Source organism: Eulemur rufifrons, chromosome 7 (assembly GCF_041146395.1).
Source record: "Eulemur rufifrons isolate Redbay chromosome 7, OSU_ERuf_1, whole genome shotgun sequence".
Classification (NCBI taxonomy): domain Eukaryota; kingdom Metazoa; phylum Chordata; class Mammalia; order Primates; family Lemuridae; genus Eulemur; species Eulemur rufifrons.
In genome coordinates, this window is record NC_090989.1 from 259,177,368 (window position 1) to 259,204,266 (window position 26,899).

Genomic DNA, 26,899 nt, shown 5'->3' on the forward strand with positions numbered 1-26,899 from the left:
TCATCAGCTGTAATCAGTGTCTTTCTGGGGCAGTATCACCAAAATAGTGATGTTTTATCATCATTATAGACTTGTTCTGGCATCAAATTTTCCTTAGCAATAACTCTGGAAAAGTCATCAATAAATTACTGCTTCATGATTAGTAGATGCTTTATCACCACAAATCTTTAAAACTGTAATGCCATGTATTTTCTTAAATTTCTGCAACCAGCCTGTTGGACAGTCATCATGGTTTCTTCAATTTTCAGTTCATTGTGATAGATCTTTGCTTGTTTCATGATCAGCACACCATTAAGTGGCATGCGTTACTGCAATGCTGACGGATCTAGTCTTTCAGTACATGATTGATATTTTCAATTTTTAGCTTTATGCAGTTTTTTTTTTCTATTTTTCATTAACTTCCATTCATCACTTTTGACACAGAACTTCAACAGTTTATCCTTCTGTTTATTCAGATCATATATGGTGGTCATTCTAATACCATACTCTTCTGTAAGACATTTCACACTTACACTGATGTCCACTTTCGTCAACGGCATGACTTTCTGTGCTATAGATTAACATACATACTGCCTATTTTTTTTATCACTGTCACTCATAGGGGTATCTGCAAGCCTTTTTGACATTTTCAACAATATCTTTAAATCACAAAGTGGAGAATAAACAAACTAAACAAAAGACACAGTGAGAAATACATGTAGGTCTTGGCCCCATTATGGAGAACCTGCTGTTAGTGCATTCGACTTGCACATGTGCCACTTTATTACTCTTTGTGGATGTTCTTTCATAGGGGAATCTGGGCATGCACTGATGAAAAATTAGGTATAAGTATTTTCATAAGCCAGGTAAAAAACTATATTATACAATTCCATATAAAATAGTATAGATTTAGAAATTATACTTTATTAAATCACAAATTTTCAGGAAAACATCAGTAGTAACAATATTTTTAAGTCAGTAGATCATGAAGCAATCGGATCACAGAAATCTAAATTATGGAAGGCCCCACCCCAATATAAAATGCTAAACAAAATATTGTAGATTTAAAAGTTATATTTTGCTTAATGAATCACTACTTTGCAAGTAATATCTGTAGGTATGAACACTGTTAAGTCAGGAGATAGAGAAGCAATCAGCTCACCAAAATCTAAATTGGGGAAGGCCCCTACCCCAACATCAATGCCTCTAGAACTAACCATGGTCTGAGACATGAGTGAGAAACTTTCGTTGAGTCAAACCACTGAGATTTTTGTGGTTTATCTCTTACAATAGCTGAAGTTTAATAAAAATTTTCCCTGAGGAAAAAAATCTAGTTGAAATACTCTACAAAGAGTTAAATAAGACATGTTTAAATAACACTCTATACAGTACTTGCATTCATTTATTAGTGGGGTGGAATTGTACATGTACTAAAATTGTACTAACTCAAATCTGACATTATGTTTATACATTTAATAAGCTTATAAATAAATTTATTTTTTAAATTTTATCAGTGAGCTAGCCATAAGAATAAGATAGAAAAAGGAAATATAAACTTATACATAGGATTTAACAAAAGTTACATGTATGTAAGGAAACACAGATTACAACTGATCTTTGTGGATAAATGTTTAGATTTATCTTTTTTACCATATGTCAATAAATCATAACTACATGAAAATTAAAACAAGTATTTTATTAAGATGTAAAATCAATTTGTTATTTTTAAAACTCCCAGCTAAATTTAGTCTGGAATAAGGAGTAAGATTATCCTTTATTTCTAAGCACTAACCTTAGAATTTTAAAGAGCATAAAACAAAGGGGCTTTTCTTGGTTTTCCCCTTTAATTCCCAGTGCTCTTGGCCTCTTTATGATGTCACCTATCAACATCACTTATTTGAATTAACATACTTAAGTCCTGGCAAGTAAGAGGAGGGAATAATGTCTGTACCAAGATTGTAAGTCAAATTTGTCAAATTTATGTTTTAAAATAACTGAAATACTCTAGTCAGCTTTACATTTATCCTCCTTAGTGTGAAGAGATGTTTATTTATTATTGTTACGCCATTGATAAGCAAGAGACAATGTGTTTAGGCAAAAATATATGTTCTCAAGCAACATCAAAAGTTGTTTAAATCCAAGATCAAAATAGATAGATAGCTTTTGATGTCTTTTTTTTTTTTTTTACATTATTCTTACTGTATTTCTTACATTATTTCTTATCACATTGTATTCTGGGGAATATAAAATAAAATAATTCATGATTCTCAGTCAGAGGATTTTCAGCTCCTTAGGAGCCATTTGGAAATTTCTGGGAACAATCTTTGTATATATGACAATGACAGAAAAATGAATTGCATTATAGAGGGCATAAGTCAGGAGTGTTAATCTTTAGTGATAAATAGGGCAGCCCTTCCCAAAGAAGACCAACCAAATGCTAATTGTATTCTCTCTTGAGAAATATTGAGTGTACAAAAGTACTTTTTAATGTAAAGCAGATTATCCAGACATGAGAAGTAACTTTGATGACAGTAGTTTGCTTATGCTTAATTTATTTTGTGTTTATAAAAGGTAGACAAAGAACACTTTTCTATTATGCCTACATTTTTACAGAGGGCACGGAACAAAGATGAAGGACTGGAATTTTGAAATATAAAGAAAAGTGTGGCTGAGTTTTCTCTTTCTTTCTTTTTTTTTTTTTTTTTTTGAGACAGAGTCTCACTCTGCCCGGGCTAGAGTGAGTTCCGTGGCGTCAGCCTAGCTCACAGCAACCTCAAACTACTGGGCTCAAGCGATCCTACTGCCTCAGCCTCCCAAGTAGCTGGGACTACAGGCATGAGCCACCATGCCCGGCTAATTTTTTCTCTCTCTCTCTCTATATATATATATAGTTGGCCAGCTAATTTCTTTCTATTTTTAGTAGAGATGGGGGTCTCGCTCTTGCTCAGGCTGGTCTCGATCTCCTGAGCTCAAACGATCTGCCCGTCTCGGCCTCCCAGAGTGCTAGGATTACAGGTGTGAGCCACCGTGCCCGGCCTGAGTTTTCTTTTTCTTTTCTTTTCTTTTTTTTTTTTTTTTTAACAGTGACTGGGTACTGTTAAAGAGGAGACAAAATATAAATCTTGAAAATAAAATAGGCTTTCCACAGGCACTCATGTCTACTTTGTTATAACATTACTTTAAAGGGCAATTTTTGATAAAGTTTTGAATGCATTTGTTGTGATTGCTTCTAAAGCCTCTAAGGCCAAATGACTTTATGACTGTTGCACAGTAGTAATCTGCATTCCAGCACCTAACATGCCAGAAATACACTGTATGTTAATTATTGCTTTAAAATATTTAAGTACCATAAAGTATCCATGGTATTATTGTAATCATGAGCATTGCATAGCTTTCAGACGACTTTATCACAATGGGTGAAAACCTATTTTTAGTGTTATGATTCTTTATGGTGTTATTCTAGTGTAATCTCAAAACTCTCTTGTTACCTTAGAATGAAAGTGTGATAGAACTCATAATCAAATGGCCTCACCATTAGTCAATGCAGCACACACAAAAATCCTTAATAACAAATTAGTATATTTTTTGAATTCAAATGACAACTACCAGTTCATTTAATACAGAGAATTTAAGATGTGATGTAGAAAATAATTTGTCTTTTCTCTGAATTCTTCTAGGAATGATAGAACCTTAGTTTTAGACCTAGCATTCCTGTGCCCATGGATACCAACTTGAACCTGATAAAGAAAATTTTCCTCTTTGAGCTCAGTTCTCCCCTCCCCACTTACTCCTCTTTAATAACTTTGCTCTATTTAAACCTTAATTAGCCCACTTAATAGTTTTACCTCTTTTTGCCTTGGCCTCCAACTCAGGTTGTGTTAGTCAACTCAGTCCTTCCATTTCTAATGTTGGCTAGAACTAAGACTTGTGAAGGAAGTGGGAGATATTCTTACAAAAATTTGGTATCAGACAGGGTGCCTAAAAATATGGACACTTAAACTTCCAGTATTAGCTTTCTGATCTCATATCTACTGTATATTTTATATTTTTCTCTCCCTTGAGCAGCATTAATAAAGTCTTCCCTTACTGTCCTGGCCTAGGGATTCACTTTAATCTAGAAACATGTTTATCAATCTTGGCACTACTCATATTTTAGGCCAGAAAACTCTTTTGGAGTGGCAAAGAGGCGGTCAGAGGCTGAGAGAGGTTATATAGCATTCTGTGGATTGTAAGACGCATTTTAAAATGTTTGGCAGCATCCCTGGTCTCTACCCGCAGATGGCAGTATTATCACGGGCGCGTGCGCACACACACACACAATTGTGATATTGTGATTACCAAAATGTCTTCAAACATGGCAAAATGTCCTCCGGGAGGGAGGTTCAAAATAAACCCATGCTGAGAAAAACTGCTCCAGAAAATGTTACTGAAAGATAGAAAATTTTACCACACGTAGAGCCATCCCTCAGCCAAACAATAGTTGTAGGGAAGTTGACCTTTCCCTGTACACGAAGACTCCTCTAACAAATAGGAGAAGAATGACGCAGTCTTCAGTCAGTCCCTGGAAAACTTTCTACCATATCTTTTATGGTCTTATTTTCCCTGCAGCTTATGTAGAATCCAAAAATCTAAAATCATCTGGCAGTGTACCTGGGGCTATTTATACAAACAGGAGATCTGTTGACAATTTACATGAAACTAGGGGAGATATCAGATTGTTTAAAACCCTTGACTTTTTAATTTATTATACATTTTTTTTTGTTATCAAAGTTACCATTTTTTTTATTTTAAGAAATACACTTTTACCAAATATTTAAGCTCATAAAATTATTTGTCAGCCACAGATCACCACTGAGAACTACAACACTAATCATAATTTTAAAAACCCCTTTCATCGTTTGGGTTTATTATTGGTATTCTAAATACAAATTTTTAGATTTCCGTTCAGTAATATAAGCAGTCTTCAATTAATTTGTTGAGCGTTGCCTTCTAACTGCAAGCATTAGATGATATGTTATCAGTAGTAGTGACAGATCTACTATTCCATCCTTGAAGCTATGTTTAAGATGTTTTTCAGGCCTGAAAAACAAAATATCTATAGAATTCTTTTTTCTTCTTTTTTTTATTTCAGCGTATTATGGGGGTACAAAAGTTTAGGTTACATATATTATTGCCCTTGCCCTGCCCCCCCCCCCAAATCAGAGCTTCAAGCGTGTCCATTATTATACATTTTTAAAACACATCCAAGCAGAGATATAGTCACAGGCAAAAGTAAAGGCAGGTGTATTTTGAATTTAGATTAAAACTATTTCAGACTAAAATGGAAAAAAATAAGAAATACAAAGTTGGTTAAATATTTACCCCTTTAAAAAACTTTTTATTATAGTAATATAAAAAACTGATTTTGTCTTTTAAGAAAATAAAGTCCCACATATTTCCTACACTGGAATGTAAACTTTTTATTTAAGAAGACACAAACCTAGTTTGCCTAAGTTGCAAATACCTTATATTCCACATTGCTGAAAATGGGATACCTTCTTTACTTCAAAAAACTTACAGATACTTAAAAAGATTTTAAAATGATTGAATAGGTCTGAAGTGAAGGTGGAATTGTGACTTCTATATTCCATTTCATCTTGAGTAATATGAGTTAGTAATTACTGTGTTTCTTTGTCATAGTGAAAAAAATATCTTTTTGACTTAATTGTCACATTTGTTTCCTCATCTTAGAATAAGTCATTACATTAGATCTTAGTCTTGGGGGACTTAATTTAAAATGATGGAAATATATTTGCAATCATATAAAATGTTTCAAAATAAAACATTTAAAAGACTAATAAGGGATAAACTTCATTTTTTATGATTTTTTAAAATAAAAAATGTCAAATATGGAATCCAAATGCATCCTGACCTAGAGAATTTCTTGACTGTCCCAGAGAGGCAAGGAAAGAGATATGCTCTGACCAGCAGAACCAAACTTGAGGGAAAGGGTGGGAAAATGCCATCTAGCCCAAAAGATTAAATTAATTTAATTGATTATGACATATGCAAATTTACATAGTGCGTGGGGACTGTGGTATTTTGATCATTGCTATTTTGGGTTCCTATAAATTGTTCTTATAAAAATGCAAGAAATCAAAATTTATTGAATGGTCAGTAACCCTAACTTAATCAACCCTAAGAAATATCAATATATAGAAAATTTTGACCATACCAGAAAGTTACGTTGTGCCAAATTCCAGGCAATCCACCTTGCCTCTCTCCGATAAATGTCTGTTCAGTTACTATAAACTATGTTGCCTAAAATATGTTCACATATCAGTAATTCATTTTGTTAGATTGCTGAGGAGTATTGCATTACATTAATATACCACAGTTAGTTTATCCATTCTCCTGTTGATGGGTACTTGTTTTCAGTTTTTGTGTTATTGTGAATAAAGCTGCTATAAATATTGTGTTTAAGTCTTTTAGCATACTTCTCTTTTTGGTTGTTTTCCTCTTCTTGTTCTTTATTTTCCTGAGGAAAATTTTTATATTTCTTATACAGTTATTATATATATGTGAATAACCTTGTTTCTATATAATTTGTTTTAATCTTATTGCAAATTATATTATTTTCTTAATGTCTTCCAATTTTATCTTCTAATTTTCCTGATACATAAAAGTATAATTAATTTATGTAATTAGACTCTGTATTATATAATCTTACTGTATCTGCTAATCAGGTCTAATAATTATTCATGTAGATGTCATTGGATATTCTATTTATCCAATCATGTCCTCTGCAAATAAAGACAATTTTACTTATACTTTTCCAACCTGATGCTTTTATTTTCTTATGGAACAAAATAGAGTCTGGATTACAATGTTGAAGAGACATGGTAGGAGTGAGCATATTTGCCTTATTTCTGATTTATAGGGAAAGACAATCAATATTTTACCATTAAGTTTGATTTTAACAGTAGGTATTGTCTAGATATATTTTATCCATTTGAGAACTATGCTTTCTGTTCCCAGTTTTCTTAGAATTTTTTATTATGAGTGAATGCTACTTCCTTTTCTTTGTTAAATTTTAAGATATTGTCTAACTGTGTTAATGGAGGGTATTCATCTGTAATATAAATTTCTGAAAATAAAAATTTGGGAGGTTTGGTTTATTTATATTGGTCTCAAAAATGAGTTGGAACATATTTCCCCCTCCTCTACATTTTTCCTCATATAATTTTCCTAATTTTAATACAGAGATTTAAAACATTGATTTAATTTTTTCTAATACAAAGCATTAAAACTATAAATTCTCCTCTATGCACTTTTAGCAGTAGACCATAATTTTTGATATGTGATTGGTCAGTTGCTTCTTAAAATAGATTTTTACTGTGATTTCTGTTTGACCATTTGTTCGTTAGAAGGAGCTATTTATTTTTTAAATATTTAAGTATTTTCCAGATAATTTTATTATTGCTTTCTAATTCAGTTATTTGGTGATCAAAGAATATGCTCTACAGGTTATAGAAGAAATTAATGAATAATTCCTATGTACCATTTTAAAAATGTCAAGTTTAACAGTATTGTTTCATGAAACTGAAATACTTCCTCTTTCAAGGCATTTGTAATACAGTGGTTGTTGAGAAGCAAAATTTCTTTTGCAGTGTATAAATGTATATTGGCTGGATCCAAACTTATAGATTCAGATATAGTGGGGCAAGTAATTTTGGTTCATGTACTCAGTTAAGTAAACACTGGGCTGGATAACATATTGCTCAACAAATATTAAATATTATGCAATTATTCAAATATTTATAGAGCAACAAATATGTGCCAAATTTCATGCTGTGGACTTAATTTTTTAATCAAGGTATCAAGATACTGCTTTTATGTACTTAATTGTTAACATACATATTGTCAAAATAAATAAAACATTATATAAGTGTATGTGTGTGTGTGTAAGTTTCAAATTCATTATGATCAACAGCAGCTCTATGTGTGCAATACAATGAAACAGTATGAAACAATATTTCTTTATCAGGTCTTATGATTGGCCTCTATTACAAATAAATAAATATTAAATTATAAAACTGTCCTTCATGGTAAAAAAAAAAACATGTTTATATAGTAATAAAATAAATGGAAAATTTATAAATGAAAATAATTTGCAACTTAGTTTATTTTTCAGATTTTCTTAAAGAACAAAAACAATGAAATTCCTTATTAATACTTATGGTGCACCCTGACACACACACACACACACACACACACACACACACACACACACATTGAAAGATACACACATATGCCATTTAAAAATTTGGAATTGGTGAAGTTTTGGTAATATTTGAGGACTTCCTTTTGCTTAAGCATAGTGTTTATAAAGTGGTACCTTGTTTCAAATTCAATTACAAGAGAATTTGGAATATCAAGTGGGAAAATAATTCAAACAGTTTTACAACTAAAAATGTATATATTTCAAATGAGCAAGTTGCTGAGTTTATATATCTGTTATATATCTATTGTATATTTTAAATATGTATATATGAATATTTGGTAAAATGTGGTTTGGTTCTGTTGAAGTTTGAAAACACATTTGCTTATCACTACTATCATGGGGATAATTACAAAATAATGGAGCTCTGAGAATGCAAAATATTTTTCTAGTTGTTGGTTGAAAGTGTTTATGTATAGTAATTATCATTAAATACAGTGATTCTGTACAAATTAATGAAAACATTTTGTTTTTATTTTCATAGCCAAAAAATAAACTTTGGGACATATGATAATTACATTCCAGGTAAGAAAGAGTTCAATAATTATTGTAAAACATGCATGATTAATTAGAGATAAGTGATTATTATCCTCCATTCAAAGAGAAGAAAGCAAAACAGCCATGGAATATAATTAATAATTGACTTTTTATTTCCCAGGGAGCCATTCTCATGGGCTTAGTGAATACCTTTTAAATATATTTTGTTTTGTTTTGAATCCAAGTTGTTTAAGAAAATAAGTTCAGTAACATAAAGGTGGACATAGTTATATATGAGAAATCATACAATCAGATAATCTTACAGTTGGAAAGCAATGTAGAAATTGTTTTTCTTTTTTCTGCTTTTATATTTTTCTTTTTTAGACTTCAGAATATTACAGGAGTACAAACATTTAGGTCACATATATTGCTTTTGCACTACCCAAGTCAGAGCTAGAGTGCCCATTTCCAGACAGTGCACATCACACCCATTAGGTGTGAATATACCCATCCCCTTTCTCTCTCCTCCCAGCTGCCTGACACCCAACGAATGTTATTTCCATATGTGCACATAAGTGTTGATCAGTTAGCACAAATTTGATGGTGAGTACATGTGATACTTTTTTTCCATTCTTGTGATACTTTGCTTAGAAGAATGGGCTCCAGCTCTATCCAGGATAATACAAAAGATACTAGTTCACCATTGATTTTTGTGGCAGAGTAGTACTCCACAGTATACATACATCACATTTTATTAATCCACTCATGTATTCATAGGCACTTGGGTTGTTTCCACATCTTTGCAATTGTGAATTGTGCTGCTATAAAGATTCGAGTGCAAATGTCTTTTTTATAGATTGTCTTTCTTTCCTTTGTGTAGATGCCCAGTAATGGGATTGCTGGATCAAATGGTAGTTCTACTTTTAGTTCTTTAAGATATCTACATATTGCTTCCCACAGAGGTTGTACTAGTTTGCAATCCCACCAGTGGTGTATGAATGTTCCTATTGCTCCACATCCATGCCAACATTTATTGTTTTGGGACTTTTTGATAAAAGCCATTCTCAGTGGAGTTAAGTGGTATCTCAGTGTAATTTTTTGATTGGCATTTCCCTGATAATTAGAGATGTTGAGCATTTTTTCCTATGTTTGTTAGCCATTAGTCTATCTTCCTTTGGAAAGTTTCTCTTCATGTTCTTTACCCACTTTTTAATGTGGCTGTTTGATTTTTTTCTTGCTGATTTTCCTTAGATCTATATAAATTCTAGCTATTAGCCCTTTGTCAGATGCATACCATGTAAATATTTTCTTCCATTTATAGGTTGTCTATTAACTCTAGTGATAGTTTCTTTTGCTTTGCAGAAGCTTTTTAATTTAATCAATTCCCATTTATTTATTTTTGTTGATGCTGTGATTGCTCTTGTGGTCTTCTTTATCAATTCTTTGCCTAGGCCAATTTCTATGATAGTTTTTCCAACATTTTATTCTAGAATCATTATGGTATCATGCCTTAGGTTTAAGTCTGTTATCCATTGTGAGTTGATTTGTGTGAGAAGAGGTCTGGATCTGTTTCAGTCTTCTTCATGTGGCTATCCAATTTTCCTGGCACCATTTATTGAATAGGGATTCTTTTCTTCATTGTATGTTTTTGCCCACTTTGTCAAAAATTACATGGCTATATGACGATAGTTTTATGCCTGGCTTCTCAGTCCTGTTCCATTGGTCTATGTCTTTATTCTTGTGCCAGTAACATGCTGTTTTAGTTACAATAGCCTTGTAGTATAGCTTGCAATCTGGTAAATTGACGCCTCTCAATTTGTTCTTTTTGCTTAAGAATGCTTTTGCTATATGGGGTCTTTTCTGGTTCCATGCAAAGTGTAGGATTATTTTTTCCAGATATGTGAAAAATGATGTTGGTATTTTAATAGGGATTGTGTTGAATCTATAGATCACTTTGGGTAGCATAGACATTTTAACAATGTTGATTCCACCAATCCATGAGTATGGTATGGTTTCATAGTTCTCCCTGTGAAGGTCCTTCACGTCCTAAGGTAAATATATTCCTAGGTATTTTTGTTTTCTTTGTTGCTATTGCAAAAGGCATTGAGTCTTTGATTTGGTTCTCAGTTTGAACGTTCTTGGTGTACACAAATGCTACTGATTTGAGTACATTGATTTTGTACCTGAGAATTTGCTGAACTTATTTATCAATTCCAGTAGTCTCTTGGCAGAATCTTTGGGGTTTTCTAGATACAAGGTCTGCAAAGGAGTGATAGTTTGACCTTTTCTGCCCCCATTTGGATGCCCTTGATTTTCTTCTTTTGTCTAACTGTCCTGGGATTTCCAGTATTATGTTAAATAGAAGTGGTGATAGCAGGCAACCTTATCTGGTACTAGTTCTGAGTGAGAATCCTTACAATTTTTTCCCACTCAGTATGATATTGGCTGTGAGTTTATCTCATATATATACACATATATGTATATATGCATGCCTAACTGACATTTATAGAACATTCTACCCCCAAATCACCAAACCATATTCTTCTCATCAGCTCACAGGACATTCTTTAAGATTGATCACATCTTAGGCCACAAAAAATTTCTCAAAAAATTTACAAAAATAGAAATACCAGCCATCTTCTCAGACCACAGTGGAATAAAATTAGAAATCAACTCCAACAGAAATACTCATCTCTATACAAAGTTATGGAAACTAAACCACCTACTTCTGAATAATAGGTCAAGGAGGAAATTAGGATGAAAATCAAATAATTCTTTGAACTAAATGAAAAAGGGGATACAAGTTATCAAAATCTGTGGGATACAGCTAAAGCATTCCTAACAGAAAAATTCATAGTAATAACTGCCTACATCCAAAAGACAGAAAGATCACAAATCAACGATCTAATGAATCGTCTCAAAGATCTGGAAAAGGATGAGCAAACCAATCCCAAGCCCAGCAGGAGAAAAGAAATAACAAAGACCAGAGCAGAACTAAATTAAATTGATAATCAAAGAACTATAAGGAAGATTAATAAAACAAAAAGTTTGTTCTTTGAAAAAACAAACAAAATTGATATGCCTCTTGCTAAATTAATGAGAAGCAGAAAAGAAAGGACTCTAATAAGCTCAATTAGGAATGAAAAAGGAGAAATTACAGCTGATATCACAGAAATACAAAATATCATCTCTGAATACTATAAAAATCTCTATGCACATAAACTTGAAAATATGGAGGAAATGAACAAATTCTTTGAAACACACAGGCTTCCTCGGCTCAGTCAGGAAGATACAGAATTCCTGAACTGACCAATATCAATTACCTAAATTTAAGCAGGAAGAAAAAAACTTTTCTAAAAAAAAAGTCCCAGACCCGAATTCACACCCAAATTCTACCACATCTACAAAGAAGAACTGGTGCTCATCGACCCAAATTATTCTACAACATCAAGAAGGAAGGAATCTTCCCAACATGTTTTATGAAACCAACATCACCCTGATGTCAAAGCCAGGAAAAGGAACCAACAATAAAAGAAAACAACAGACCAATATCCCTTGTGAATATAGATGCAAAAATTCTCAATAAAATCCTAGGAAATCAAATTCAGTTGCTCATCAAAAAAATTGTCTGCCATGTCAAGTGGGCTTCATCGCAGAGATAGTTCAACATATGTAAATCTATAAATGTAATGCATCATCTAAATATAAATAAAAACAAAGACCATATGATCCTCTTAATAGATGCAGAAAAAGCATTCAATCAAATTCAGCATCCTTTTATGATAAGAATGCTTTACAAAGTAGGCATAGATGGAACTTACTTCACAATGATAAAAGACACATATGGCAATGTAGAAATTGGATAAACAAGTTATCATCCATGTCAGCTATCTCTTCTACTACATCTCTGATAGATTGTATCTGGCTTATAATTGGCCAAAAATTTCATTGCTAAACAAGGCAGATATATGTGATTTTCAAGGGCTTCAAATATGTGGTTTACCCTCATATATTGAGCTTAGATATGATTTTCCTTCTGTACATTATTTTCTATTAATCCTGATACTGTCTTTAGGAAACTCACAAGAAAAGTCTATTTTCTCCACACAGTAATACTGCAAATATTTAAATACAGTGACGAACTCATTGGTCTAATTGGTGACTTAAATATTTTAATTATTTCTATTAGAGCTTCAGGTAAATTTATCCTCCCAGTCACCCTTCTGTAGACTCTTTACTTGTCAATTTTCTTCATTATATATATCCCCTATATCAATGCAATTCTTGAATGCATTTACTCTTGTAGCTAGCAAAATGATTACAAACTGGGGAGATCTGAAACCTTAGCATTTAGATTCAATCATATAGTTGCTGAATATTTTATGCCAGACATTGTGCTCAGTACTCTGGGGGCTACAGAAATGGTTAATATATTTTTGTTCTCAGTGGAATTGCATTCTAACTAAAAGAATAAAGCAAAAACCTAGACTAGAAGAGATAGATGCAAAACGAAGTAGTAAAACTGTTTCTTTTTATTTATATTATAGACTGTAATAGTTTTGCAATGAATATTTTATATAGTTACCTATACAACTGATCAGAATAGAAAAATCAATTTTTATTTGCTTATATGGATACTTAATAACAGAAAATTTCAAATATTACCAAATATATGAACCTATAATTTGAATTACTTCTTTGTTCATTTGTATGATATGTATTACACTTACTGCCTTTTCACTTCTGGTTAAATTCTAACTATTTATGCCAAAGTGTATGTTTTATCTTTCTTATTTTAGTCAGTGAATTAAGCAAAAAATCATGGAATCAGCAACACTTTGCCCTGGTTTTTCCCAAACCACAACGGCCAGGAACAAAAAGGAGATCAAAACCTTCTCAAATACGGGACAATACAGTTACTGTAAGTATTGAAAAAATAATATAAATATTAGTAATTATTAATTACTCATTAAGAATTAGTCATAGGCATATAGTTATATATGTTATAGATCAGAGGTCACCAACACAATTTCTGCAGAGATGAGAATATTTTGTATCTTTCTAGTGTAATGCGGCTACTGAACATTTGAATTGAGGCTAGTGTGACTGAGGAATTAAATTTTACATTTAAATTAAATTAAAGTACAGTAAACTTAACCTGTGGCTGCTAAGTGCCATATTGGCAGCACAGTTAAAGATAATTCAAATTCTACTACTTAGAAAAAATAGATATATTTTATTTGCATTTTACTGTATATAATTGTCCTCCTTATTTTATATTAAGTTTACCTCACATTATTAAAAAAAAAATATGTCCAAGAAGCACAGAAATATGGAGACCCTAATTTTATAGTTAGTATAAAATTTCAGCAAATGTTCCTCAGCTGGAGAAACCCCCTGATTAGAGTCACAGGATTACATTATACTTTGATGAAGTTTCAATTTTTCCTCAGTTCCTGCAAAATAGAATTCATGATTATAAGTATTGGCAGATAAATATTTCCCAATGTTTCTGAAGTGAATATGGGATATGCAAATATTCAAAGAAATGTTTTCACAAAATAAATGTATCATCAACTCTTGTTTGTTTTAGGAAATGTATCCCATCAGTAGTGATCAAAGTTCTTTTCCTTTTCTTTTCTTTACTGAATTTATTTCTCCATTGTTTGTTAACATTTCTATGAAAATGAGCTATTTTTGCCATTTAGTTTTTGCAAATGTTAAATTAAGAGTTGAAACATAATGTATCATTTCTCTCAAATTAACATGCACTGAGTGTTACACATTTTATTATTTCAATTACCTATCTGATGATATTCGATTTATATCCTGCCAAGCAAGAGGAGTTTCAGGCTTTTACCTTTAACCACAGGTAGCATTCTAACTTCCAGAGACTTTGAAAATAACAATAGACACAAAATTATGCCTTAACTTGAAACTTAGATAATTTTTCATTTAAGAAAGATGAAATTTTGTAAAGCAGAATAAACTATAAAATCTATAATTTATCCATTTTTGAGCAAAATCTAAAATCTTTTCATGGTTGAAGTTAAAATATATTTGGTATCTATTAATAAAAACTATGTAACTCACCCACAAATTGCTCATTATTATTCTAACCACTATTTCAGAAAGTTGATGAAGAACAATTAAGACATCACAGGCGACCATTATGGATGTATCGTTCTTTAATGAGAATTTCAGAGAGACCATCTGTTTATTTAGCTGCCAGGAGAAAGCCTCCACAAAAATCAGTTGTATCCCCCAAAGGAGATGCTAAAGGAGCACCTTCAGAGAAACCTTTATCCCCAAAATTGAGTAAGAAAGCTAAAGGAGACAAGAAAGCAGAGGACACATCGGATTCAGAACCAGAAGCCAAAAAAGATAAGAAAGATTTAAAGTCAGTTAAGGATAAGGATAAAGTATCTAAAGATGGAAAACCAGATGCAAAAACAGGTAAGGGCAAAGATTCAGCTTCAGAATCTGAAAGTGAAAAACCAGGTGCAAAGAAGGATGACAAGAAGGCTGACAAAAAGGATGACAAAAAAGATGACAAAAAAGATAAAAAAGGTTCAAAGAAGAGCAAGGATTCAGCTTCAGAATCTGAAGGTGAAAAACCAGGTGCAAAGAAAGATGACAAAAAGGATAGCAAAAAAGATAAAAAAGGTTCAAAGAAGAGCAAGGATTCAGTTTCAGAATCTGAAAGTGAAAAACCAGGTGCAAAGAAGGATGACAAAAAAGGTAAGAAGGATTCAAAGACCGGCAAAGATACGGCCTCTGATTCAGAAGCTGAAAAGAAGGGTAAAGATGCAAAGAAAGGTGATGATGCAAAGGATGCCAAGAAAGATGCAAAGAAGGGGAGTAAAAAAGATGAAAAGAAACCTGGCGCTGAAATAAAGGATGAAGCCAAGAAAGATGTGAAAAAAGATGACAAGAAAGATGACAAGAAAGATGCCAAGAAAGATGACAAGAAAGATGCCAAGAAAGATGATAAGAAAGATGACAAGAAAGATTCCAAGAAAGATGCCAAGAAAGATGACAAGAAAGATGACAAGAAAGATGCCAAGAAAGATGACAAGAAAGATTCCAAGAAAGATGACAAGAAAGATGCCAAGAAGGATGACAAGAAGGATGACAAGAAAGATGCCAAGAAAGATGTCAAGAAAGATGCCAAGAAAGATACTGACACAGAATCTTCTGACTCAAAGCCTGATGCAAAGAAGGGTACAAAGAAGAGTGTGAAGAAGGCCAAGTAGGCCTTGCATCATAGTTTGAACTGAAAGAATAATTGAAAAACATATTTGACAAACCAATTTTAGTAGCCTGAAGCTGAATCTACGAGTAAAAATGCTGTTTCAAACCATTAATCAAGTACTTTTTAAAAGAGAGAAAAGAAGAATACAAAGGACTTGGAAAAGATGTGTAAAAATGTAAGAAAGATCTTAAGAAAAATCAAGGGAGGAGCCATTGAAGGAATTGAAGAATACTTATGCTAAAGTTGAAGGTATGAAAAATTCAACAAAAGATCCGTAAAAAGATTCAAAGAAATATATTCAAATGAGGACGTAGAAGATAGTGACACTGAATAAAAAACAAAAACAGAAAACTGTTCAATAAGGCTTAAAAGAATCCAAGGCAGCCGATGCTGTATGTATGATTCAAATAATCTCAAGCCGTATTCATAGACTTCAGGAATTATAGGAGTCATGAAAGGAAGTTAAACAACTTTCAGAAAGTCTACTTTCAAGTAAGTATAAGTTAAAGATAGCTTTCCTCAGGGAAAAAAGAAAGAAAAAGAAAAGAAAAACAAAGAAAATATGACTTCCCTGTGAGCCTGCATCACCCTCTCTGAAGTTTAAATAACTACAACCATGTTTATGGTTGTTGAATGTTCCACTTCCAAGCCAAGATAAGCACAGTGGGTAAGTTAGTTTTGTTTTATTTTAAGCCAAATTGAACTTAAAACTAATTTAACCAAATTATGGTTAGTTAGGAGGAATAAGTTCAAGAGGTTTTTTTGTTTGTTTTTTACAGCATGGTGACTATAGTTCATGATATATTGTATTCTTGAAAAATGCTCAGAGAGTGGATGTTAAGTGTTCTCCCCAGAAAAAATGATGACCATGTGCATGATGCATCTGTTAATTAGCTAGATTTAACCATTCCACAATGTATATATACTTGAAAGCATCATGTTGTACACAATAAGTATGATATTATCTGTCAATTAAGAAAATAAATTTGAAATAGTATTGATAATTGAATGAATTTAAAAATTTAAATTGACACTGTTTTTATCTCTGTAATTTGCCTATTAGGTTTCTACTAGAATTTTATCAAGTTTTGGCTTTTTCACTCTAAGAAATATTTGAAGAACATGGAGAGACCACCAAATAAATGAAGTTTTAAAAAGTGTCCAGGTAAAGGTTAAAGGAAGTAGAACTACTTATTGTGAGGGAGAGGTGACTGGTTTATGATATATGAAAATATTAATAATTCATTATCTTAAGTTTTTTAATGGTAGTAGCCAACTTCTTTCCCTTGAAAGAAGGATGAAAATCAAAATTGTCCAAATTACCAACAAGAATAAATTTAGATGAAGCGTATGAAAGAGCTACTTGATAAATTGCTAAATACTTGTATAAAATTATTAATAAATTAACCAGAATTTAAGAGTATATTAAAGTAATAATATCTACATAATATTATTTAGATGTGCAAAGAACTTTCTATCTTTATAACCATATTAAACTCTGTTGTGACCCACAAGTCCTATTAAGGTGTGAAAAAAGAAAAAAGCAATATTATGCAAAATGCTCTTTAACTTTTAGAACAATCATTGGCAATTCACTCATTTCTGATATAAATCATTCTCTCTCAAATAAACTCAATGGTGTTTCAGAATTTACTAAGTGTTTTTCTCTCCCCTTTATGTTTTCTGGTATAAACTCTGGATGCAAGATAAAACTCCTCCTTGACATTAAAAAAAAGGGTCTTCTATTCAGCGTGCTCTCAAAAGCTAGCTTCTTAGGAACAGGAAGGTATAATTGTTTTGCCTTGTCGTTAAACATTGGCTCCCGTCCCTCCTGCATCAGCTACTAAAAATCAGTGGTCATTATAACTCACAGTCTGGCAGGCGATCTCACCTTGCTAATATGGATCAGCTATAAAGGCAACGAGAGTCAAATCCTGTCCCTCTGTTCTCTCCTCCCTCCAGGAACCTCCCTGACTTCTCCCTCCATTATAGTAAAATTCTACGTTCAGGGTGTTAAATTTTTCTGGAAATGTTATCCTCTCTCTGAAGATTTAGGGAATCATTTTAAATCTTCTTTTTCCTCTAAGAAAAGGCCTTTAAATTATTTTCACCCATAGGATTCAAAAGTCAGCTTTTAGATTCAAACTTAATGTATAATGACAAAACAACTGAACTTCTGTCTTTATCATTCTACTGAAATGCCAAGGTCACCAAGAAACTCCCCCATCAGAGTGGTACATTTGTGAATCTACTTTGACACATCATGCCAACCAAAGTCGACAGCTTACAATGGGTTCATTCTAGGTGTCGTACTTCCTATGGGTTTGGGCAAATTTATAATTATATTTTTTCTCCCTTTTATAGCATGCAGAATAGTTTCCCTGCCCTAAAGATTCACTGCACTCCACCTATACATTCTTCCCTCACTCCAACTCCTGGCAACCAATAATCTATTTACTATCTCCATAGTTTTGGCTTTTCACGAATATCATAAAGTTGGGATCATACAGTATGTAACCTTTACAGAATGGCTTCTTTCACTTAGTCACATGCATTTAAGTTTCTTCCATGTCTTTTTGCAACTTAATAGCTCATTTCTTTTTCATGTTGAAAAGTATTTCACTGTTTGAGTGTATCAGTTTATTTATCCATCACCTACTGAAGTATATCTTGGTTGATTCCAAGTTTTGGCAATTATATATAAATCTACTATAAATATCTGCAGATTTTTTTGTGGACATGTGTTTTTAACTTTTGGGGGTAAACACCAAGGAATGTGATTGCAGGACTGTAGGATAACAGTATGTTTTGTTTATAAGAAACCACCAAACTGTCTTCCAAAGCGGCTGTACCCTTTTGCATTTACACCAGCAATGAGTAAAGTTTCCTACATTTTCTTCTAGAATTTTTAAGGTTTCATGCCTAATAGTTAAGTCTTTTATACATCTGGAATTAACTTTTATATATGGTAAGAGATAGGGGTCCTGTTTCATTTTTCTTCATGTGGCCATCCAGTTTTCTCAGCACCATTTATTGACTAAGAATTTCCTTTCTCCAATGTGTGTTGTTATCTACTCTGTTGGAGATCAGTTGGCTATATGTAAATGGTTTTATATCTGGGTTCTTTATTCTGTTCCTTTGGTCTATGTCTCTACTTTTATACCAGTGCCATGTTGTTTTGGTTACTATAGCCTTGTAGTATCTATTTCTTCATGATTGTATTGGCAGGTAGTATGTTTCTAGGAAGGTATCATTTCTTCTAGGTTATCCAGTTGGTTCATCGTAGTTCCTTTTGATCCTTTTTCTTTGTTTGGTATTAGTTGTAATGTCTCCTTTAGTTTTTGATTTTATTTTAGTCTTTCCTTTTTTTTTCTTAATCTAGCAAAATGTTTTTTTTTTATGTTTTCAAAAATATCATCACTTAGTTTTGATTTTTTCTATATTTTTATTTTCTATTTCACTTATTTCTGCTCTTATTGTTCTTTTTACTTTTGTTAATTTTGGGCTGCATTTATTCATCTTTTACTATTTATTTTAGATGTAAAATTAAGTTAAATTATTTGAATTTTTTTTCTTTCTTGATCATTATAAACTTCCTTCTTTGTACTGATTTTTCTGCATCACTTATGTTTTGGTATGTTTTGTTTTTCTTTTTGTTTGTCTTGAGATGCTTTCTAATTTCCCTTTTGGTTTCTTCTTTGCTCCATTGGTTATCAAGAATGTGTTGTTTAAATTCCACAAGTTTGTCACCAAGCCCATGCATATAATGTTAACTTTAACTCTTCTTCAACAAGGTTGCTATAGCATATAATGGGGAAAGGTTAGTCTCTGCAAGATGATGTCAGAAAATCTGGATATTTACATGTGAATGAATTGGAACCTTATCTTATACCATATGCAAAAATTAATTCAACATATATTAAACTTTAATCATAACACCTGAAACTCTAAAACTTGTAAAAGGCAGGGCAAAAACTTCATGATATTGCTCTTGGCAATGATTTTTTGGATATGTCACCAAAAGTGCAATAAACAAAAGCAAAAATAGGTAAGTAGGACTATATCAAACTGAAAAGAACAAAAACAATTAACAGAGTGAAAAGCCAAAGCGTGGAATGGGAAAAAATATTCACAAACCACATATCTGACAAGTAGTTAATACCCAAATATATAAATAACTCCTACAACTCAATAACAACAAACAAAAAAAACCAAACAAAAGAAATTACTTAAAAATGGGCAAAGACTTGAATAAATATTTTTCTAAAGAACACATACAAATGGCCCAGGTATATGAAAAGATACCTCAATATCACTAATTATCAGAATAATGGAATGCAGTGTCAACAGTATCATTTCACCACAGTTATGATGATTATTATTAAAAAAAAGATATATGTTGACAAAGATGTGGAGAAACGGTGAAGCCATTATGAAAAACATTATGGAGGTTTTTCCCTCAAAATTAAAAATGGAATTACCTTATGGTTCAACAATCCCATTTCTAGGCATATATATATAAAAAATAATTAAATTCAAGATCTCAAAGAGATATGTGTTCTTCCATGTTCACTACAGTATTAATCACAATAGTCACAATGTGAAGAAAAAAAAACACTTAAATGTCCATCATCAAATAAATGGATTTAAAAAATGTGATCTATTGTGATCTATACATTCAATGGAATAACTGCTCAGACTTAAAAGAGAAGATAATCTCTCCATGTGTGACAATATGAGTGAACCTAGAGGACACTGAGCTAAATTAAATAAGTCAGTCACAGGAGGACAAACACTGCATGATCCCAGTTATATAAGGTATTAAAATAGTCAAACTTATATGAACAGAGAGTAGAATGGTGGTTGCCAGAAGCTGTGGAAGGGAGAAATCAGGAGTTGCTGCTCAATATACACAAAGATTCAGTTAAAAAAGATATATTAGTTCTAGAGATCTGCTGTGCATTATGTCTATAGTTGACAATACTATATTGCACACTTAAACTTTTGTTAAAAGAGTAGATCTTAAGTGTTCTTGACACAAAGAGAAAAAAATGAATGGATTAGATTGCTAATCTTAAAATTGCTACTCCCTCTACTACAAAAACATATGTTGTACCTTTTTGCTTGGTAAAGTACTTTTCTTGGCTTCTCAGCTTTTGCTCATTCCTTATGATACTCCTTTTAGATCTACTAAATTTTCCAAATATTTTGATTTTATAAACTATGAAAATATATATACAAATGAAATCTGAGTGAATATCTCAAACTAATCCCATAATGAGAAACTGAGGCCATAAGAGATTAAGTGATATCTCAAATTTCCATCTTCATGCAGTGGCAGCATTTGGATAAGAATCCTGGTTTTCAGAGTCCTACTCCACTGTTTCTGCTTATGCCCACAACACAAGAAAACTTTGATTATTGAATGCACGACCTTATTTTTCCTTCCCACAAGAACATCTCAAACCTAAGTGTTTCTTGGTAACTTAATTTAAACACAGAAAAATGAAATCATCTTACCAGACTTTATTGAAGATAGGAAAATAAATGTTCTATTTCAAACCATAGAAATACACATATTTTGATTCCACTCAAGCAAAATATATTTAAGATATAAAAAATAAAAGTTTACTTGGTACATATAAGTATTTTTTATTTCTACATTAATATTGGAATAATGGCTAAGAATAGTGTCCTTTTTAATATTTTTTGCTTCATATAGAACTGATTTTTTGTCCTAAATATATCAACTTTCATAATTTGAGATAGTGTTAGTTTTTTTTCAAGTAGAATATGAACAAAATGTAAAAATATAAATGAGGATGTTAATTTAAAAAAATTATAATAAATTAACCTCTAACTTTCAAGAGATATAAAATTTTCTGACAAAAAATTTGGATGAGTGATGTGTTCTATCTTACTATTTTCAATAGGAATTTCCATTTTTTTTGTAAAATGTTTTATCTTATTAGGTATGATAAATAATAATTATTTGCTACCAAAAAATAAAACCAAGATCTATTCTTGCAATGTTTCTAAGTCTGAAATTATGACAGAGTAAAAAATTAAAGAAAAAAGCCCATATAAAACTATTATAAATTACTAAATATTTTGACTTAGGCAGCACCACCATTCAAATGCTGAATTCTTTGTATTTGGAAAAAAACAACTTGACAAAATACATTATGATAAAACTTAAAAACTTCTCCACAAAATATTATCTTTTTTTATATTGATTTAATTATGAATGCAATATACAAATATTTAGCCTGTTTCTTAAAATAGCATCTACTCATTCCCTAATTATTAAACAATTATGTTCATTGTAGTTATTTTGGAAAATTAAGAAAATAAAAAAATCTTCAATCATGCTTTCATAAATAAAATTATTCAAAATTTTGATATATTGCAATTTACCTGTTCTATTAATAAATGCATATTTTCAAAAAGCAGTAAATCTGTGTGTCTATATATGTGAATATCTATAGGTAACTTTAACACCTGATTTTAACAGAAAAGTGTATCTTAAATTTTAAAATATTTCATTATTGGATCATTGCAATTTGTCTGAATATTCTGTAATTTACTTCTAATTCTCTTGTGAGAGCATTTAGTTATTTTAAATTATCTTCATTATACTACAATGAAGTAAGCTTACATAAATCTGTTATACACTCATATAATTTTCTTAAAATATTCCTAGAAGTGGAATAATCAACTCTTTGAACATTTCAAAGCCTTTGGAGATTTGCCATGCTTTCCTTCATTTATATTGTGCTGATAAGCATTCCTAGTAGTAGATAAGGAATTATTTATTTTGGTCTGTGCACACCCACATCTAATATTGTTGTTATATTTTAATATTATATTTTCCTTTGTTTGTAATATTAATACTATTTCTGTTATGTTACCTTTTTTAAGAGGTCAATTTTATATTATTAAAATAATCATGGTAACCTATTTTGCCAATTAAAAAACATAAAAATATTTTTGTTCACTATGCCACAGTATATTTAATAATTTTTATTAATTTTATTAATATTTAATCATTTTAAGAATTGTATTTTGTTTTTAATTGGCAAATAATTGTTTATATTTATGGGGTCAATCATGATGTTTTGATATATGTTTACATATTGTAAAGATTAAATAAAGATAATTAATATATCAATCACCTCATATACTTATTCTTTTTGTGGTGAGAACATTTAAAATCTAATTTTTAAGCACTTTTGAAATACACAATTCTTTATTATTAATTATAGTCACCATTTTTGCAATAGATACTAAAGATTATTCTTCCTGTCTAGCTGATGGGGGTGAGACGGGAAAGAGGAGATATTTATTTAATGACTTTACTTTCTCCTTTTTCCAAATTATCTATTTTAAAACATATTCAGTTGCTTTTAGATCTATTATATTTATCACTTTTTATTTTATACACCTATTCTTAAAACATGTCTTGGTAGTTGTAATATTTTTAACAATATTCACAAAAGTTTTATAAATTTAACAGGAATAAGATTTTGTATAGTAAGTTGCTTAATAGAGTGAGCTCTGAAGTCAGACTACCTAGGTTAAATCCAATTAACCATGTGACATTGTGTCACCTCATCTTTTTTGGTTGCCCTCATGGTAACCACAATGTGGAATGTGGATGATAATAGTAACTTAGGTGTTCTCTCAGAATTTTTAAAATGTGAATGTTTATAACATAATCAAGTGCCTGGTACCTAATGAGTATTTTATAAGTGTTAGGATTTTCAATTAAAGTAAATAAAATAAAATAAAATAAACATAGAAATTTCTATATACAAATCATAATGCTAAGTGTTTTCTAAATATTATATTATTTAATCACCACTATCTTTCAATACTATTATCTTATTTTATAAATTAGAAAACTGAAGCTTAGAAAGGTGAAGAAAATTTTGCAAGATGACACAAAAGGTATGAAATTTTAAAACTTAATTTATATCTTTTCTCATCTTACCTTCATACCTTGTTCCAATATTTACATTTCTAAATTCTTTAATTTCATTTGTCTCAATTGAGGACACTTTCATGCAAAATTCAAAAACAGCAGAAAGATTATGCATTTGTGAGCTCCGAAAAGTATTTTCTATTTTGTTTGACTGAATTCATAGAAGACAATATTAATGATCTTAAAAATCTTGTATCTCCAAATTTTTTTCTCAAAAGTCTCTGGATGGTATTTCATTATCTTTTAATTTATTAGAAGAGAATTATGTTTTCTTTCTTCTTTTTTGTTTCTTTCTAAATTCTACCAATATACATAATCTATACAACAAGAAAACATAGTGGGACATATAACAATCATTTCTTCAAATGCATAATTTTGGTGTAAGAAAAGAGAATTTACTGGAATCATGAAAAAAATAATTGAAAATCATTAGTTGGTAGAAATATCTTTACTTGAATAGGATAATGATGACATTTTTTTCCTAATATTCTCTGGGATCTTCTTGAAAAAAAAAAGATGAGCCTTACTAGATATTAGAACATATTTCCAAATCCACCAACATTGAAATGATATTAATCTTAAACAAAAATAGAAAGAGAGTTCACTGAAAGAGATTACACAATCTAGAAATAGAGTAAAATCTATAAGGAAGTTTAACATGTTAAAGCACACTAAGGATGGTATTCAAGGATTCAGTGAGGAGATGGAATATCCATTAAGTTATTTGGGTTAACAATAAACTGACTTAGAAAAAAATATTTTATATCAATCTTAACTCTTATACCAAAATAAAATTTAGATGACTCAAAAAGTTAGACACAACTGATGAAAAATTTTAAACCTTAGCATACACGATGGAGATGGGAATACTATTGTATAATTATAACATAAAACTTATAAGACATAAATGCAAATTTTGACTACTTAAAATTAAAAATTTTACATGGTAAAAAAATAAAAAAGTACAGCTGAAATAAAAGGGTTAAAGTGTGAAATATTATCAACCTAAAAATGGACCAAATAAGGTAATTTCATAGGTAGATAGCTGGATGAATATAAACAGATCACAAATAATTAGATGAAGAGCCCAAATGATAGATGAGAGATACAAATGATGTTTTACAGAAATTAAGATACATAAAAATTGTTAAATTTGTTAAGATGTGGAACCTAAATTTTAATAATAAGAGTGGAAAACAAAACTATGAAGAGATGCATTCCTTTGAATATTCAGTTTTCAAAGATCAAAATGAATTACTTCCAGATGAGAGGCTAACAGCTACTAGCAAGGCAGAACAACAAGACTGCTGGAAAAATGGAAATGTCATTTGAGGGCAACAGAGAGATACCGTGAAAATGAGAATAGAAAGGTATAAGACTTTGATGAGTAGAGAACCTCAGCGAGAAGAACCAAGATGTGCAGATGTTTTGAATCAGGATATTTGACAGTCCTGGGCACGGGCATCTTTGCTTCTCTAGAGAGCTGTTTCTCATGGATAAAGAAACCAGTAAGGTTTTGTTGGCTACTCAGAGACCCAGAATATTCAGATGATCCCTCTCAGTATATTTGCTCAATTCTGGATCTGGGAAAGATGGAAGACTAAAATACTAACTTGAAAGACTCCTAGACACAGCACTCAGGCAGAAGAAAGAAATAAAGGGCATCTGAATTAGAAAAGAGGAAGTTAAATTACTTCTTTTTACTGATGATGTGATCTTATACCTAGAAAACCCTAAAGATTCCTTCAAATGACTTCTAGATTTGATAAATGAACGCAGCAAAGTATCAGGTTATAAAATCAACATTCAAAAAAACAGCAGCACTTTTATACACCATCTTACTCCGGTCAGAATGGCCATTATTAAAATGTCAAAAAACAATAGATGTTAGCATGGACGCAGTGAAAAGGGAACACTTATACACTCTCCCAAAGTTAAACTGTATAGTTTTAAAACTTATTAATAAAGTAAAAACAAATATTTTTAACAAATGGCAAATCACATAGACCAAAGTCAATCCTACCTTGAATGTGATATTTTAATCCATAGTAATATAAACTAGTACAAGTGCAGTAAACCCAATTATTTACAATTAAAAAATATATTAATATTAACAATTCTAAGAAATTTTAAGGATAGTCATCAGAATATCAAACTTGAAAACCTTATACCTAATTTGAAAAATAAAATTATAGGTTTTAATATTATGTTTGTATGCTTTTATTATAATAATGTCAAATAAAATATGTGATAGATTTAGAGTAAAATGGAAATCATAGCACACAGAAATATTTATTAAATATTTGTAATATAGAACTTATCTTTTCATTGAAAGAAAATATAAAACTATATTTTATTTTGTTTTACTTTCATGAAATGACATTTTTATTAAAAAGTAGTGGCTCTCGCCTATAATCCTAGCACTTTGCAGGCCAAAGTGGGAGGATTTCTTGAGGCCAGGAGTTCAAGACCATCTTGAGCAAGAGCAAGACCATGTCTCTACTAAAAATGGAAAAATGAGCCAGGCGTCATGGAACATGCCTGTAGTTCCAGCTACTCAGGAGGCTAAGGCAGGAAGATCACTTGAGCTCAGGAGTTTGAGGTTGCAGTGAGCTATGATTATGCCATCGCACTCTAGCCTGGGCTTCAGAATGAGACTCTGTATAGAGTAAGAAAACAAAGAACAAACTTGAAAAACAGGAATTCTGGTAGTCATTTGTTGTATCATACCATGTAAGATATAATGAAAGATCTTTGAGGAATTATAGCCATGAATACTGGAGACTTATGAATGTTGCTTCTAAATCATCAAAAGTAGATCAGCAATTAGTGAACCAGAAAATAATATGGAACCAGGGTGAGTTTGTCACATAGGTGTATCATATAACATGGAATAATAGGAAAAAAAAGACTACCTGCTAATGATCAATAATGTTCTTTAACC

General features: G+C 31.2%; 1 protein-coding gene across 1 annotated transcript in view; it reads left to right on the forward strand.

Annotated features, from left to right (window-relative positions):
* CYLC2 (cylicin 2) overlaps positions 1-15,972 on the forward strand; it is a 129,670-nt gene extending 113,698 nt beyond the window's left edge. Inside the window, exons 2-5 of the mRNA XM_069472143.1 lie at positions 8,724-8,764; positions 13,516-13,641; positions 14,852-15,577; positions 15,656-15,972. Coding sequence (XP_069328244.1) covers positions 8,724-8,764; positions 13,516-13,641; positions 14,852-15,577; positions 15,656-15,972 — 1,210 coding nt within the window. The remainder of the gene's footprint in view (positions 1-8,723; positions 8,765-13,515; positions 13,642-14,851; positions 15,578-15,655) is intronic.
* The last annotated feature ends 10,927 nt before the right edge of the window (positions 15,973-26,899 follow it).